At 39.8% G+C, this 19,384-nt stretch overlaps 1 protein-coding gene across 2 annotated transcripts in view; it reads left to right on the forward strand.

The window, feature by feature from the left end:
• Nucleotides 1-18,564, forward strand: part of LOC120059150 (6-phosphofructo-2-kinase/fructose-2,6-bisphosphatase-like) — a 51,993-nt gene extending 33,429 nt beyond the window's left edge. For both annotated transcript variants that reach the window (XM_039007987.1, XM_039007986.1), the window contains 4 exons: nt 17,387-17,516; nt 17,673-17,735; nt 17,824-17,888; nt 17,993-18,564. In XM_039007987.1, coding sequence (XP_038863915.1) covers nt 17,387-17,516; nt 17,673-17,735; nt 17,824-17,888; nt 17,993-18,052 — 318 coding nt within the window. In that variant the 3' untranslated portion in view covers nt 18,053-18,564. The remainder of the gene's footprint in view (nt 1-17,386; nt 17,517-17,672; nt 17,736-17,823; nt 17,889-17,992) is intronic.
• The last annotated feature ends 820 nt before the right edge of the window (nt 18,565-19,384 follow it).

The following is a 19,384-nucleotide window of genomic DNA, read 5'->3' on the forward strand; positions in this document are numbered from 1 at the left end:
CACCTAGCGATCATAGTACAACACCTAGTCCTCTTAGTAGAACACCTAGTCCTCTTAGTAGAACACCTAGTCATCTTAGTACAACACCTAGTCATCTTAGTACAACACCTAGTCATCTTAGTACAACACCTAGTCATCTTAGTACAACACCTAGTCATCTCAGTACAACACCTAGCGATCATAGTACAACACCTAGTCATCTTAGTACAACACCTAGCGATCATAGTACAACACCTAGTCATCTTAGTAGAACACCTAGTCCTCTTAGTAGAACACCTAGTCATCTTAGTACAACACCTAGTCATCTTAGAAGAACACCTAGTCATTTTAGTACAACACCTAGTCATCTTAGTACAACACCTAGTCATCTTAGTACAACACCTAGTCATCTTAGTACAACACCTAGTCATCTTAGTACAACACCTAGTCATCTTAGTACAACACCTAGTCATCTTAGTACAACACCTAGTCATCTTAGTACAACACCTAGTCATCTTAGTACAACACCTAGTCATCTTAGTACAACACCTAGTCATCTTAGTACAACACCTAGTCATTTTAGTACAACACCTAGTCATTTTAGTACAACACCTAGTCCTCTTAGTAGAACACCTAGTCATCTTAGTACAACACCTAGTCATCTTAGTACAACACCTAGTCATCTTAGTACAACACCTAGTCATCTTAGTACAACACCTAGTCATCTTAGTACAACACCTAGTCATCTTAGTACAACACATAGTCCTCTTAGTAGAACACATAGTCCTCTTAGTAGAACACCTAGTTCTCTTAGTAGAACACCTAGTCCTCTTAGAAGAACACCTAGTCATCTTAGTACAACACCTAGTCCTCTTAGTAGAACACCTAGTCATCTTAATACAACACCTAGTCATCTTAGTACAACACCTAGTCATCTTAGTACAACACCTAGTCATCTTAGTACAACACCTAGTCATCTTAGTACAACACCTAGTCATCTTAGTAGAACACCTAGTCATCTTAGTAGAACACCTAGTCATCTTAGTACAACACCTAGTCCTCTTAGTAGAACACCTAGTCCTCTTAGTAGAACACCTAGTCCTCTTAGTAGAACACCTAGTCATCTTAGTACAACACCTAGTCATCTTAGTACAACACCTAGTCATCTTAGTACAACACCTAGTCATCTTAGTAGAACACCTAGTCCTCTTAGTAGAACACCTAGTCATCTTAGTACAGCACCTAGTCATCTTAGTACAACACCTAGTCATCTTAGTAGAACACCTAGTCATCTTAGTACAACACCTAGTCATCTTAGTAGAACACCTAGTCCTCTTAGTAGAACACCTAGTCATCTTAGTACAACACCTAGTCATCTTAGTAGAACACCTAGTCATCTTAGTAGAACACCTAGTCATCTTAGTACAACACCTAGTCATCTTAGTACAACACCTAGTCATCTTAGTACAACACCTAGTCATCTTAGTACAACACCTAGTCATCTTAGTACAACACCTAGTCATACCTAGTCATCTTAGTACAACACCTAGTCATCTTAGTACAACACCTAGTCATCTTAGTACAACACCTAGTCATCTTAGTACAACACCTAGTCATCTTAGTACAACACCTAGTCATCTTAGTACAACACCTAGTCATCTTAGTACAACACCTAGTCATCTTAGTACAATACCTAGTCATCTTAGTACAATACCTAGTCATCTTAGTACAACACCTAGTCATCTTAGTACAACACCTAGTCATTTTAGTACAACACCTAGTCATTTTAGTACAACACCTAGTCCTCTTAGTAGAACACCTAGTCATCTTAGTACAACACCTAGTCATCTTAGTACAACACCTAGTCATCTTAGTACAACACCTAGTCCTCTTAGTAGAACACCTAGTCATCTTAGTACAACACCTAGTCATCTTAGTAGAACACCTAGTCCTCTTAGAAGAACACCTAGTCCTCTTAGAAGAACACCTAGTCATCTTAGTACAACACCTAGTCATCTTAGTACAACACCTAGTCATCTTAGTACAACACCTAGTCCTCTTAGTAGAACACATAGTCCTCTTAGTAGAACACCTAGTTCTCTTAGTAGAACACCTAGTCCTCTTAGAAGAACACCTAGTCCTCTTAGTACAACACCTAGTCATCTTAGTACAACACCTAGTCATCTTAGTACAACACCTAGTCATCTTAGTACAACACCTAGTCATCTTAGTAGAACACCTAGTCATCTTAGTAGAACACCTAGTCATCTTAGTAGAACACCTAGTCATCTTAGTAGAACACCTAGTCCTCTTAGTAGAACACCTAGTCCTCTTAGTAGAACACCTAGTCCTCTTAGTAGAACACCTAGTCCTCTTAGTAGAACACCTAGTCCTCTTAGTAGAACACCTAGTCATCTTAGTACAGCACCTAGTCATCTTAGTACAACACCTAGTCATCTTAGTAGAACACCTAGTCATCTTAGTACAACACCTAGTCATCTTAGTAGAACACCTAGTCCTCTTAGTAGAACACCTAGTCATCTTAGTACAGCACCTAGTCATCTTAGTACAACACCTAGTCATCTTAGTAGAACACCTAGTCATCTTAGTACAACACCTAGTCATCTTAGTAGAACACCTAGTCCTCTTAGTAGAACACCTAGTCCTCTTAGTAGAACACCTAGTCCTCTTAGTACAACACCTAGTCATCTTAGTACAACACCTAGTCATCTTAGTAGAACACCTAGTCATCTTAGTAGAACACCTAGTCATCTTAGTAAAACACCTAGTCATCTTAGTACAACACCTAGCGATCATAGTACAACACCTAGTCCTCTTAGTAGAACACCTAGTCCTCTTAGTAGAACACCTAGTCCTCTTAGTACAACACCTAGTCATCTTAGTACAACACCTAGTCATCTTAGTACAACACCTAGTCATCTTAGTACAACACCTAGTCATCTTAGTACAACACCTAGTCATCTTAGTACAACACCTAGCGATCATAGTACAACACCTAGTCATCTTAGTACAACACCTAGTCATCTTAGTACAACACCTAGTCATCTTAGAAGAACACATAGTCATCTTAGTACAACACCTAGTCATCTTATTACAACACCTAGTCATCTTAGTACAACACCTAGTCATCTTAGTACAACACCTAGTCATCTTAGTACAACACCTAGTCATCTTAGTACAACACCTAGTCATCTTAGTACAACACCTAGTCATCTTAGTACAACACCTAGTCATCTTAGTACAACACCTAGTCCTCTTAGTAGAACACCTAGTCATCTTAGTACAACACCTAGTCATCTTAGTACAACACCTAGTCATCTTAGTACAACACCTAGTCCTCTTAGTAGAACACCTAGTCCTCTTAGTAGAACACCTAGTCCTCTTAGTAGAACACAAAGTCCTCTTAGAAGAACACCTAGTCATCTTAGTACAACACCTAGTCATCTTAGTAGAACACCTAGTTCTCTTAGTACAACACCTAGTCATCTTAGTACAACACCTAGTCATCTTAGTACAACACCTAGTCATCTTAGTAGAACACCTAGTGATCTTAGTAGAACACCTAGTCATCTTAGTAGAACACCTAGTCATCTTAGTAGAACACCTAGTCATCTTAGTACAACACCTAGTCATCTTAGTACAACACCTAGTCCTCTTAGTAGAACACCTAGTCCTCTTAGTAGAACACCTAGTCCTCTTAGTAGAACACATAGTCCTCTTAGAAGAACACCTAGTCATCTTAGTACAACACCTAGTCATCTTAGTAGAACACCTAGTTCTCTTAGTACAACACCTAGTCATCTTAGTACAACACCTAGTCATCTTAGTACAACACCTAGTCATCTTAGTACAACACCTAGTCATCTTAGTAGAACACCTAGTGATCTTAGTAGAACACCTAGTCATCTTAGTAGAACACCTAGTCATCTTAGTAGAACACCTAGTCATCTTAGTACAACACCTAGTCCTCTTAGTAGAACACCTAGTCATCTTAGTACAACACCTAGTCATCTTAGTAGAACACCTAGTCATCTTAGTAGAACACCTAGTCATCTTAGTAGAACACCTAGTCATCTTAGTACAACACCTAGTCATCTTAGTACAACACCTAGTCATCTTAGTACAACACCTAGTCATCTTAGTACAACACCTAGTCATCTTAGTACAACACCTAGTCATACCTAGTCATCTTAGTACAACACCTAGTCATCTTAGTACAACACCTAGTCATCTTATTACAACACCTAGTTATCTTAGTACAACACCTAGTCATCTTAGTACAACACCTAGTCATCTTAGTAGAACACCTAGTCCTCTTAGTAGAACACCTAGTCCTCTTAGTAGAACACCTAGTCATCTTAGTACAACACCTAGTCATCTTAGTAGAACACCTAGTCCTCTTAGTAGAACACCTAGTCATCTTAGTACAACACCTAGTCATCTTAGTACAACACCTAGTCATCTTAGTACAACACCTAGTCATCTTAGTACAACACCTAGTCATCTTAGTACAACACCTAGTCATCTTAGTACAACACCTAGTCATTTTAGTACAACACCTAGTCATCTTAGTACAACACCTAGTCATCTTAGTAGAACACCTAGTCCTCTTAGAAGAACACCTAGTCATCTTAGTACAACACCTAGTCATCTTAGTACAACACCTAGTCATCTTAGTACAACACCTAGTCATCTTAGTACAACACCTAGTCCTCTTAGTAGAACACATAGTCCTCTTAGTAGAACACCTAGTTCTCTTAGTAGAACACCTAGTCCTCTTAGAAGAACACCTAGTCATCTTAGTACAACACCTAGTCATCTTAGTAGAACACCTAGTCCTCTTAGTAGAACACCTAGTCATCTTAGTACAACACCTAGTCATCTTAGTACAACACCTAGTCATCTTAGTACAACACCTAGTCATCTTAGTACAACACCTAGTCATCTTAGTAGAACACCTAGTGATCTTAGTAGAACACCTAGTCATCTTAGTAGAACACCTAGTCATCTTAGTACAACACCTAGTCCTCTTAGTAGAACACCTAGTCCTCTTAGTAGAACACCTAGTCATCTTAGTACAGCACCTAGTCATCTTAGTACAACACCTAGTCATCTTAGTAGAACACCTAGTCATCTTAGTACAACACCTAGTCATCTTTGTAGAACACCTAGTCCTCTTAGTAGAACACCTAGTCATCTTAGTACAGCACCTAGTCATCTTAGTACAGCACCTAGTCATCTTAGTAGAACACCTAGTCATCTTAGTACAACACCTAGTCATCTTAGTACAACACCTAGTCATCTTAGTAGAACACCTAGTCATCTTAGTAGAACACCTAGTCCTCTTAGTAGAACACCTAGTCATCTTAGTACAACACCTAGTCATCTTAGTACAACACCTAGTCATCTTAGTAGAACACCTAGTCATCTTAGTACAGCACCTAGTCATCTTAGTAAAACACCTAGTCCTCCTAGTAGAACACCTAGTCATCTTAGTACAACACCTAGTCATCTTAGTAGAACACCTAGTCATCTTAGTACAGCACCTAGTCATCTTAGTAAAACACCTAGTCCTCCTAGTAGAACACCTAGTCATCTTAGTACAACACCTAGCGATCATAGTACAACACCTAGTCCTCTTAGTAGAACACCTAGTCCTCTTAGTAGAACACCTAGTCATCTTAGTACAACACCTAGTCATCTTAGTACAACACCTAGTCATCTTAGTACAACACCTAGTCATCTTAGTACAACACCTAGTCATCTTAGTACAACACCTAGTCATCTTAGTACAACACCTAGTCATCTTAGTACAACACCTAGTCATCTTAGTACAACACCTAGCGATCATAGTACAACACCTAGTCATCTTAGTACAACACCTAGTCATCTTAGAAGAACACATAGTCATCTTAGTACAACACCTAGTCATCTTAGTACAACACCTAGTCATCTTAGTACAACACCTAGTCATCTTAGTACAACACCTAGTCATCTTAGTACAACACCTAGTCATCTTAGTACAACACCTAGTCATCTTAGTACAACACCTAGTCATCTTAGTACAACACCTAGTCATCTTAGTACAACACCTAGTCATCTTAGTACAACACCTAGTCATTTTAGTACAACACCTAGTCATTTTAGTAGAACACCTAGTCATCTTAGTACAACACCTAGTCATCTTAGTACAACACCTAGTCATCTTAGTACAACACCTAGTCATCTTAGTACAACTCCTAGTCCTCTTAGTAGAACACCTAGTCATCTTAGTACAACACCTAGTCATCTTAGTACAACACCTAGTCATCTTAGTAGAACACCTAGTCCTCTTAGAAGAACACCTAGTCATCTTAGTACAACACCTAGTCATCTTAGTACAACACCTAGTCATCTTAGTAGAACACCTAGTCCTCTTAGTAGAACACATAGTCCTCTTAGTAGAACACCTAGTCCTCTTAGTAGAACACCTAGTCCTCTTAGAAGAACACCTAGTCATCTTAGTACAACACCTAGTCATCTTAGTAGAACACCTAGTCCTCTTAGTACAACACCTAGTCATCTTAGTACAACACCTAGTCATCTTAGTACAACACCTAGTCATCTTAGTACAACACCTAGTCCTCTTAGTAGAACACCTAGTCATCTTAGTACAACACCTAGTCATCTTAGTACAACACCTAGTCATCTTAGTAGAACACCTAGTCATCTTAGTAGAACACCTAGTCATCTTAGTAGAACACCTAGTCATCTTAGTACAACACCTAGTCATCTTAGTACAACACCTAGTCATCTTAGTACAACACCTAGTCATCTTAGTACAACACCTAGTCATCTTAGTACAACACCTAGTCATCTTAGTACAACACCTAGTCATACCTAGTCATCTTAGTACAACACCTAGTCATCTTAGTACAACACCTAGTCATCTTATTACAACACCTAGTTATCTTAGTACAACACCTAGTCATCTTAGTAGAACACCTAGTCCTCTTAGTAGAACACCTAGTCCTCTTAGTAGAACACCTAGTCCTCTTAGTACAACACCTAGTCATCTTAGTAGAACACCTAGTCCTCTTAGTAGAACACCTAGTCATCTTAGTACAACACCTAGTCATCTTAGTAGAACACATAGTCCTCTTAGTAGAACACCTAGTCCTCTTAGTAGAACACCTAGTCCTCTTAGTAGAACACCTAGTCCTCTTAGAAAAACACCTAGTCATCTTAGTACAACACCTAGTCATCTTCGTACAACACCTAGTCATCTTCGTACAACACCTAGTCATCTTCGTACAACACCTAGTCATCTTCGTACAACACCTAGTCATCTTAGTAGAACACCTAGTCCTCTTAGTACAGCACCTAGTCATCTTAGTACAACACCTAGTCATCTTAGTACAGCACCTAGTCATCTTAGTACAGCACCTAGTCATCTTAGTAGAACACCTAGTCCTCTTAGTAGAACACCTAGTCATCTCAGTACAACACCTAGTCATCTTAGTACAACACCTAGTCATCTTAGTACAACACCTAGTCATCTTAGTACAACACCTAGTCATCTTAGTAGAACACCTAGTCCTCTTAGTAGAACACCTAGACCTCTTAGTAGAACACCTAGTCCTCTTAGTAGAACACCTAGTCCTCTTAGTAGAACACCTAGTCCTCTTAGAAGAACACCTAGTCTCCTTAGTACAACACCTAGTCATCTTCGTACAACACCTAGTCATCTTAGTAGAACACCTAGTCCTCTTAGTACAGCACCTAGTCATCTTAGTACAACACCTAGTCATCTTATTACAACACCTAGTCATCTTAGTACAACACCTAGTCATCTTATGTACACACCTAGTCATTTAGTACAACACCTCAGCGATTCATAGTACAACACCTAGTCATCTTAGTAGAACACCTAGTCCTCTTAGTACAACACTAGTCACCTTAGTACAACACCTAGTCATTTTAGTACAACACCTAGTCATTTTAGGTAGAACACCTAGTCCTCTTAGTAGAACACCTAGTCATCTTAGTACAACACTAGTCATCTTAGTAGAACACTAGTCCCTTAGAAGAACACCTAGTCCTCTAGTACAGACACCTAGTCATCTTAGTACAACACCTAGTCATCTTAGTACAACACCTAGTCATCTTAGTAGAACACCTAGTATCTTAGTAGAGACACATAGTCATTTAGTAGAAACACCTAGTCATCTTGTACAACACCTAGTCATCTTAGTACAACACCTAGTCATCTTAGTACAAACACCTAGTCATCTTAGTACAACACCTCAGTATCCTAGTACAACAACCTAGTCATCTTAGTACAAACACCTAGTCATCTTAGTACAACACTAGTAATACTAGTCATCTTAGTACAAACACCTCGTCCTTTAGTACAACACCTAGTCATCTTATTACAACACCTAGTTATCTTGTACAACACTAGTCATCTTGTACAACACTAGTCATCTAGTAGAACACCTAGTCTCTTGAGAACACCTAGTCCTCTTAGTACACACCTAGTCATCTTAGTACAACACCTAGTCAATCTTAGTACAACACCTAGTCATCTTAGTAGAACACCTAGGATCTTAGTAGAACACCTAGTCTCTTAGTAAAACACTAGTCATCTTAGTACAACAGTCATCTAGTACACACTAGTCCTCTATAGTAAACACCTAGTCATCTTAGTACAACACCTAGTCATCTTAGTACACACCTAGTCATCTTAGTACAACACCTAGTCATCTTAGTACAAAACCTAGTCATCTTAGTAAACATCTAGTATCTAGTACAACACTAGTCATCTTAGTACAACACCTAGTCATACTAGTCATCTTAGTAAACACCTAGTCATCTTAGTACAACACCTAGTCATCTTAGTACAACACCTAGTTATCTTAGTACAACACCTAGTCCTCTTAGTAGAACACCTAGTCCTCTAGTAGAACACCTAGTCATCTAGTAACACCTATCATCTTAGTAGAACACCTAGTCCTCTTAGTAGAAACACTAGTCCTCTTAGAAGAACACAGTCATTTAGTACAACACCTAGTCATCTTCGTACAACACCTAGTCATCTTCGTAAACACCTAGTCATCTTCGTACACACCTAGTCATTTCGTACAACACCTAGTCATCTTAGTACAACACTAGTCATCTTAGTAGAACACATAGTCCTTAGTAGAACACCTAGTCCTCTTAGTAGAACACCTAGTCCTCTTAGTAGAACACCTAGTCCTCTTAGAAGAACACCTAGTCATCTTAGTACAACACCTAGTCATCTTCGTACAACACCTAGTCATCTTCGTACAAAACACCTAGTCATCTTCGTACAACACCTAGTCACTCTTCGTACAACACCTAGTCATCTTCAGCTAGAACACCTAGTCATCTAGTAGAACACCTAGTCCTCTTAGTACAGAACATAGTCCATCTTAGTACAAACACCTAGTCATCTTAGTAGAACACCTAGTCCTCTTAGTAGAACACCTAGTCCTCTTAGTAGAACACCTAGTCATATCTTAGTACAACACCTAGTCATCTTAGTAGAACACCTAGTCCTCTATGTAGAAAACACTAGTCATCTGTACAACACCAGTCATCTTAGTAGAACACATAGTCTCTTAGTAGAACACCTCAGTCCTCTTAGTAGAACACCTAGTCCTCTTAGTAGAGAACACCTAGTCCTCTTAGAAGAACACACTAGTCATCTTAGTACAACAACATAGTCATCTTCGTACAACCTAACCTAGTCATCTTCGTACAACACCTAGTCATCTCGTACAACACCTAGTCATCTTAGTACAACACCTAGTCATCTTAGTAGAACACATAGTCCTCTTAGTAGAACACCTAGTCCTCTTAGTAGAACACCTAGTCCTCTTAGTAGAACACCTAGTCCTCTTAGTAGAACACCTAGTCCTCTTAGAAGAACACCTAGTCATCTTAGTACAACACCTAGTCATCTTCGTACAACACCTAGTCATCTTCGTACAACACCTAGTCATCTTCGTACAACACCTAGTCATCTTCGTACAACACCTAGTCATCTTAGTAGAACACCTAGTCATCTTAGTAGAACACCTAGTCCTCTTAGTACAGCACCTAGTCATCTTAGTACAACACCTAGTCATCTTAGTACAACACCTAGTCATCTTAGTAGAACACCTAGTCATCTTAGTAGAACACCTAGTCATCTTAGTACAGCACCTAGTCATCTCAGTAGAACACCTAGTCATCTCAGTACAACACCTAGTCATCTCAGTACAACACCTAGTCATCTCAGTACAACACCTAGTCATCTTAGTACAACACCTAGTCATCTTAGTACAACACCTAGTCATCTTAGTACAACACCTAGTCATCTTAGTAGAACACCTAGTCCTCTTAGTAGAACACCTAGTCCTCTTAGTAGAACACATAGTCCTCTTAGTAGAACACCTAGTCCTCTTAGTAGAACACCTAGTCCTCTTAGTAGAACACCTAGTCCTCTTAGAAGAACACCTAGTCCTCTTAGAAGAACACCTAGTCTCCTTAGTACAACACCTAGTCATCTTCGTACAACACCTAGTCATCTTCGTAGAACACCTAGTCCTCTTAGTACAGCACCTAGTCATCTTAGTACAACACCTAGTCATCTTATTACAACACCTAGTCATCTTAGTACAACACCTAGTCATCTTAGTACAACACCTAGTCATCTTAGTAGAACACCTAGTCATCTTAGTAGAACACCTAGTCATCTTAGTAGAACACCTAGTCATCTTAGTACAACACCTAGCGATCATAGTACAACACCTAGTCATCTTAGTAGAACACCTAGTCCTCTTAGTAGAACACCTAGTCATCTTCGTACAACACCTAGTCATCTTCGTAGAACACCTAGTCCTCTTAGTACAGCACCTAGTCATCTTAGTACAACACCTAGTCATCTTATTACAACACCTAGTCATCTTAGTACAACACCTAGTCATCTTAGTACAACACCTAGTCATCTTAGTAGAACACCTAGTCATCTTAGTACAACACCTAGCGATCATAGTACAACACCTAGTCATCTTAGTAGAACACCTAGTCCTCTTAGTAGAACACCTAGTCACCTTAGTACAACACCTAGTCATTTTAGTACAACACCTAGTCATTTTAGTAGAACACCTAGTCCTCTTAGTAGAACACCTAGTCATCTTAGTACAACACCTAGTCATCTTAGTAGAACACCTAGTCATCTTAGTAGAACACCTAGTCATCTCAGTACAACACCTAGTCATCTTAGTACAACACCTAGTCATCTTAGTACAACACCTAGTCATCTTAGTACAACACCTAGTCATCTTAGTAGAACACCTAGTCCTCTTAGTAGAACACCTAGTCCTCTTAGTAGAACACCTAGTCCTCTTAGTAGAACACCTAGTCCTCTTAGTAGAACACCTAGTCCTCTTAGAAGAACACCTAGTCTCCTTAGTACAACACCTAGTCATCTTCGTACAACACCTAGTCATCTTAGTAGAACACCTAGTCCTCTTAGTACAGCACCTAGTCATCTTAGTACAACACCTAGTCATCTTATTACAACACCTAGTCATCTTAGTACAACACCTAGTCATCTTAGTACAACACCTAGTCATCTTAGTACAACACCTAGTCATCTTAGTACAACACCTAGTCATCTTAGTACAACACCTAGCGATCATAGTATAACACCTAGTCCTCTTAGTACAACACCTAGTCCTCTTAGTACAACACCTAGTCATTTTAGTACAACACCTAGTCATTTTAGTACAACACCTAGTCATTTTAGTAGAACACCTAGTCCTCTTAGTAGAACACCTAGTCATCTTAGTACAACACTTAGTCATCTTAGTAGAACACCTAGTCCTCTTAGTACAACACCTAGTCACCTTAGTACAACACCTAGTCATTTTAGTACAACACCTAGTCATTTTAGTAGAACACCTAGTCATCTTAGTACAACACCTAGTCATCTTAGTACAACACCTAGTCATCTTAGTACAACACCTAGTCATCTTAGTACAACACCTAGTCATCTTAGTACAACACCTAGTCATCTTAGTACAACACCTAGTCATACCTAGTCATCTTAGTACAACACCTAGTCATCTTATTACAACACCTAGTTATCTTAGTACAACACCTAGTCATCTTAGTAGAACACCTAGTCCTCTTAGTAGAACACCTAGTCCTCTTAGTAGAACACCTAGTCCTCTTAGTAGAACACCTAGTCATCTTAGTACAACACCTAGTCATCTTAGTAGAACACCTAGTCCTCTTAGTAGAACACCTAGTCCTCTTAGAAGAACACCTAGTCATCTTAGTACAACACCTAGTCATCTTCGTACAACACCTAGTCATCTTCGTACAACACCTAGTCATCTTCGTACAACACCTAGTCATCTTCGTACAACACCTAGTCATCTTCGTACAACACCTAGTCATCTTAGTACAACACCTAGTCATCTTAGTAGAACACATAGTCCTCTTAGTAGAACACCTAGTCCTCTTAGTAGAACACCTAGTCCTCTTAGTAGAACACCTAGTCCTCTTAGAAGAACACCTAGTCATCTTAGTACAACACCTAGTCATCTTCGTACAACACCTAGTCATCTTCGTACAACACCTAGTCATCTTCGTACAACACCTAGTCATCTTCGTACAACACCTAGTCATCTTCGTACAACACCTAGTCATCTTCGTACAACACCTAGTCATCTTCGTACAACACCTAGTCATCTTAGTAGAACACCTAGTCATCTTAGTAGAACACCTAGTCCTCTTAGTACAGCACCTAGTCATCTTAGTACAACACCTAGTCATCTTAGTAGAACACCTAGTCCTCTTAGTAGAACACCTAGTCCTCTTAGTAGAACACCTAGTCATCTTAGTACAACACCTAGTCATCTTAGTAGAACACCTAGTCCTCTTAGTACAACACCTAGTCATCTTAGTAGAACACATAGTCCTCTTAGTAGAACACATAGTCCTCTTAGTAGAACACCTAGTCCTCTTAGTAGAACACCTAGTCCTCTTAGTAGAACACCTAGTCCTCTTAGAAGAACACCTAGTCATCTTAGTACAACACCTAGTCATCTTCGTACAACACCTAGTCATCTTCGTACAACACCTAGTCATCTTCGTACAACACCTAGTCATCTTCGTACAACACCTAGTCATCTTCGTACAACACCTAGTCATCTTAGTACAACACCTAGTCATCTTAGTAGAACACATAGTCCTCTTAGTAGAACACCTAGTCCTCTTAGTAGAACACCTAGTCCTCTTAGTAGAACACCTAGTCCTCTTAGAAGAACACCTAGTCATCTTAGTACAACACCTAGTCATCTTCGTACAACACCTAGTCATCTTCGTACAACACCTAGTCATCTTCGTACAACACCTAGTCATCTTCGTACAACACCTAGTCATCTTCGTACAACACCTAGTCATCTTAGTAGAACACCTAGTCATCTTAGTAGAACACCTAGTCCTCTTAGTACAGCACCTAGTCATCTTAGTACAACACCTAGTCATCTTCGTACAACACCTAGTCATCTTCGTACAACACCTAGTCATCTTCGTACAACACCTAGTCATCTTCGTACAACACCTAGTCATCTTAGTACAACACCTAGTCATCTTAGTAGAACACATAGTCCTCTTAGTAGAACACCTAGTCCTCTTAGTAGAACACCTAGTCCTCTTAGTAGAACACCTAGTCCTCTTAGAAGAACACCTAGTCATCTTAGTACAACACCTAGTCATCTTCGTACAACACCTAGTCATCTTCGTACAACACCTAGTCATCTTCGTACAACACCTAGTCATCTTCGTACAACACCTAGTCATCTTCGTACAACACCTAGTCATCTTAGTAGAACACCTAGTCATCTTAGTAGAACACCTAGTCCTCTTAGTACAGCACCTAGTCATCTTAGTACAACACCTAGTCATCTTAGTACAACACCTAGTCATCTTAGTAGAACACCTAGTCATCTTAGTAGAACACCTAGTCATCTTAGTACAGCACCTAGTCATCTCAGTACAACACCTAGTCATCTCAGTACAACACCTAGTCATCTCAGTACAACACCTAGTCATCTCAGTACAACACCTAGTCATCTTAGTACAACACCTAGTCATCTTAGTACAACACCTAGTCATCTTAGTACAACACCTAGTCATCTTAGTAGAACACCTAGTCCTCTTAGTAGAACACCTAGTCCTCTTAGTAGAACACCTAGTCATCTTAGTAGAACACCTAGTCATCTTAGTACAACACCTAGCGATCATAGTACAACACCTAGTCATCTTAGTAGAACACCTAGTCCTCTTAGTAGAACACCTAGTCATCTTCGTACAACACCTAGTCATCTTCGTAGAACACCTAGTCCTCTTAGTACAGCACCTAGTCATCTTAGTACAACACCTAGTCATCTTATTACAACACCTAGTCATCTTAGTACAACACCTAGTCATCTTAGTACAACACCTAGTCATCTTAGTAGAACACCTAGTCATCTTAGTACAACACCTAGCGATCATAGTACAACACCTAGTCCTCTTAGTAGAACACCTAGTCCTCTTAGTAGAACACCTAGTCACCTTAGTACAACACCTAGTCATTTTAGTACAACACCTAGTCATTTTAGTAGAACACCTAGTCCTCTTAGTAGAACACCTAGTCATCTTAGTACAACACCTAGTCATCTTAGTACAACACCTAGTCATCTTAGTAGAACACCTAGTCCTCTTAGAAGAACACCTAGTCCTCTTAGAAGAACACCTAGTCCTCTTAGAAGAACACCTAGTCCTCTTAGAAGAACACCTAGTCCTCTTAGAAGAACACCTAGTCCTCTTAGAAGAACACCTAGTCCTCTTAGAAGAACACCTAGTCCTCTTAGAAGAACACCTAGTCCTCTTAGAAGAACACCTAGTCCTCTTAGTACAGCACCTAGTCCTCTTAGTACAGCACCTAGTCCTCTTAGTACAGCACCTAGTCATCTTAGTACAACACCTAGTCCTCTTAGTAGAACACCTAGTCCTCTTAGTAGAACACCTAGTCCTCTTAGTAGAACACATAGTCCTCTTAGTAGAACACATAGTCCTCTTAGTAGAACACATAGTCCTCTTAGTAGAACACATAGTCCTCTTAGTAGAACACATAGTCCTCTTAGTAGAACACATAGTCCTCTTAGTAGAACACATAGTCCTCTTAGTAGAACACATAGTCCTCTTAGTAGAACACATAGTCCTCTTAGTAGAACACCTAGTCCTCTTAGTAGAACACCTAGTCCTCTTAGTAGAACACCTAGTCATCTTAGAAGAACACCTAGTCATCTTAGAAGAACACCTAGTCATCTTAGTAGAACACCTAGTCATCTTAGTACAGCACCTAGTCATTTTAGTAGAACACCTAGTCATCTTAGTAGAACACCTAGTCCTCTTAGTACAGCACCTAGTCCTCTTAGTACAGCACCTAGTCATCTTAGTAGAACACCTAGTCATCTTAGTAGAACACCTAGTCCTCTTAGAAGAACACCTAGTCCTCTTAGAAGAACACCTAGTCCTCTTAGAAGAACACCTAGTCCTCTTAGAAGAACACCTAGTCCTCTTAGAAGAACACCTAGTCCTCTTAGAAGAACACCTAGTCCTCTTAGAAGAACACCTAGTCCTCTTAGTACAGCACCTAGTCCTCTTAGTACAGCACCTAGTCATCTTAGTACAACACCTAGTCCTCTTAGTAGAACACCTAGTCCTCTTAGTAGAACACCTAGTCCTCTTAGTAGAACACATAGTCCTCTTAGTAGAACACATAGTCCTCTTAGTAGAACACATAGTCCTCTTAGTAGAACACATAGTCCTCTTAGTAGAACACATAGTCCTCTTAGTAGAACACATAGTCCTCTTAGTAGAACACATAGTCCTCTTAGTAGAACACATAGTCCTCTTAGTAGAACACATAGTCCTCTTAGTAGAACACCTAGTCCTCTTAGTAGAACACCTAGTCATCTTAGAAGAACACCTAGTCATCTTAGAAGAACACCTAGTCATCTTAGTAGAACACCTAGTCATCTTAGTACAGCACCTAGTCATCTTAGTAGAACACCTAGTCATTTTAGTAGAACACCTAGTCATCTTAGTAGAACACCTAGTCCTCTTAGTACAGCACCTAGTCATCTTAGTAGAACACCTAGTCATCTTAGTAGAACACCTAGTCATCTTAGTAGAACACCTAGTCATCTTAGTACAACACCTAGTCCTCTTAGTAGAACACCTAGTCCTCTTAGTAGAACACCTAGTCCTCTTAGTAGAACACCTAGTCCTCTTAGTAGAACACCTAGTCCTCTTAGTAGAACACCTAGTCCTCTTAGTAGAACACCTAGTCCTCTTAGTAGAACACCTAGTCCTCTTAGTAGAACACCTAGTCCTCTTAGTACAACACCTAGTCCTCTTAGTACAACACCTAGTCCTCTTAGTACAACACCTAGTCATCTTAGTACAACACCTAGTCCTCTTAGTACAACACCTAGTCCTCTTAGTACAACACCTAGTCCTCTTAGTACAACACCTAGTCCTCTTAGTACAACACCTAGTCCTCTTAGTACAACACCTAGTCCTCTTAGTACAACACCTAGTCCTCTTAGTACAACACCTAGTCCTCTTAGTACAACACCTAGTCATCTTAGTACAACACCTAGTCATCTTAGTACAACACCTAGTCATCTTAGTACAACACCTAGTCATCTTAGTACAACACCTAGTCATCTTAGTACAACACCTAGTCATCTTAGTACAACACCTAGTCATCTTAGTACAACACCTAGTCATCTTAGTAGAACACCTAGTCCTCTTAGTACAACACCTAGTCCTCTTAGTACAACACCTAGTCATCTTAGTCCAACACCTAGTTCTCTTAGTACAACACCTAGTCATCTTAGTACAACACCTAGTCATCTTAGTACATCTTAGCTACCCTAGTAGAGGTGGATTTGAGTGACTGGGAAAGATAATTAAATATGATCTTCTTTATTGTCACATACACCGGATAGGTGTAGTGAAATGTATGGGTCAGCCATAGTAGTACGGCGCCCCTGGAACAGATTAGGGTGAAGTGCCTTGCTCAAGGGCACATACAACAGATTTTTGACCTTGTCGGCTCAAGAATTCAAACGTTTCCAGCTGGAACCAAGCCGAGCTGGTAAGGAAAGAAAGAAAATAGACAGCATGGTGTGGTTCAGGTTGGTGCAAAAGTATGAAGAAGGTACATTTCCTGGTGCAATAGAATGAAAAAGGTAAATTTCCTGGTGCAATAGAATGAAGAATGGAAAAGGTACATTTCCTGGAGCGATTCATTTTCCTCTCTCTAACACAGTCGTATGAAGACCTGGTCCACCGTCTGGAGCCAGTGATCATGGAGCTGGAGAGACAGGAGAATGTGCTGGTCGTGTGTCACCAAGCTGTCATGCGTTGTCTGCTGGCCTACTTACTAGACAAAACCGCAGGTACTTTACAGTCCAAAAGACATGGATTCATTTGGCATTGTCTTGTGGTAATGAAGTTGGTCATGTCTAAGACTATCTCAGCACTCAGAACCAAATCTCGCATGCGCACTGGACTAGAGACTAGGTCTAAGACATGTTCAACTTTTCTTTCCACAGATGAGTTACCATACCTAAAATGTCCTCTTCATACTGTGCTCAAACTTACACCGGTTGCCTATGGTAAGTTGTTGTCCAATTGGACTTTAACAAATTCACCTGCTGTAATTTTATCCAACAATTTCACTCATATCTCTTTCTCCTGGTACAGGGTGTAGAGTGGAGCACATTTGCCTAAACATTGAGGCAGTCAACACGCACAGAGAGAGACCTGGGGTAAGCTTTACAAAACATATCCATTTATTCCAAGCACAATAGGAAAATGTCATAGGAGATTCCACAAATCTAACGGTGTGACTCCATTTGTGTTGTTGTTGTAGAATGTGGACGTAACCAGAAACCCAGAAGAGGCGCTGAAGACTATTCCTGACCACTTTTGAATATGATTTAGAGGATATGGACTCTAGGACCGTACTGAACCAGCAATATTATATTTTCAAGTTTTAACTTTATTGCTCGATCAATTATGTCTTTGTACCTTTTCCCGATTAAACTTGTCAAAATCAGCAAATGTCAAAAGGGAAAAAGATAGGGAAGAAGACTAGATGAATAGAAGATCAAAAATGACATACCCCACTGCCTACGGAAACAGTGAGGGGGAAATGGACTTTCTGCCTCCAACATGGGACGGCTAAAGCCCAGTACTGTATGAGTGTTGTTGACTGACCTATAACATCCAATAAATGTGCATCAGTCTGCTCTGTCTGACCCTGGAGTCTCATGGTGAAGTGCAGTCGGACAGGCTGTGTCAGAGGTGGTTTGGCATGGTATTGTCACTAGAGTGTGAAAGTGGCCAAACAATTCTGACATTAGGCTACAGGATGACGAAAGTAAAATGTCCTCCATTCTAGTGAACTGGTAGATTAATAAACACATCTTCTGTTTGTAGTCATTCTGTGTTTCTTGATGATACATGTCTGACTAAGTGTCAACATCATGAACAGTTCCCAAACAAACAAAGTGTTTTCATTTTAGCAGACTCTCTGGTCTTATAGTAGTGAGTGAGTACATTTTAGATTTTTTTCCCCATACTGGTCCCACATGGGCATTGAACCCACAACCCTGGCATTGCAAGCACCATGATCTACCAACCGAGCCATACAGGACCTGTTGGATGTGAAAAAGCTTTGCTAAAGGAGTCTCTTGGCTTGGCTAGATGTGCGACACTACTGATTACATCTTTTTAAGAAAACCTGTTGACAATAAATACATTTGTGACAAAGGTATACAATAACCACTAGTTAAGACAAAGAGTTTATTGTACTGAATAAGTGGAACTAGATTTATGAAATAAATTGTGAAATTAAAATAATTGCCCCACTAATTTTTAAAAATGTTTTACAGATCATGCAAACTTTCATTAGAGCCTAGATGTCAGATAGTCATGTATAAAAATGAAAGATACTTGTTTTACATTTGTCGGCCTATGTTGTAGCTTATTTATTTGTATGTCAGGGTGGTATAGCGTCTTTTATAGGGTCCCATTTTGGAATTGAGAAAGGGGCAAGAGCAGAGAGAGTTTGGGATGTTTTTCTGTCAAACTGTCGACATTCATGGGTTAATAATTTGTCATTTCTTCTCATGCTGCTGATGGCAACAGTGCGCGAAATATCCAGTTATGTACACTCGAGGATACCCTACCGAACTCAACTCTTGCAACTTTGCGCCCACTGATGTTCTTTTGCGTTTTCATCTGATTATCTGTCAGTTAT

The sequence above is a fragment of the Salvelinus namaycush genome, chromosome 14 (assembly GCF_016432855.1).
Source record: "Salvelinus namaycush isolate Seneca chromosome 14, SaNama_1.0, whole genome shotgun sequence".
NCBI lineage: Eukaryota > Metazoa > Chordata > Actinopteri > Salmoniformes > Salmonidae > Salvelinus > Salvelinus namaycush.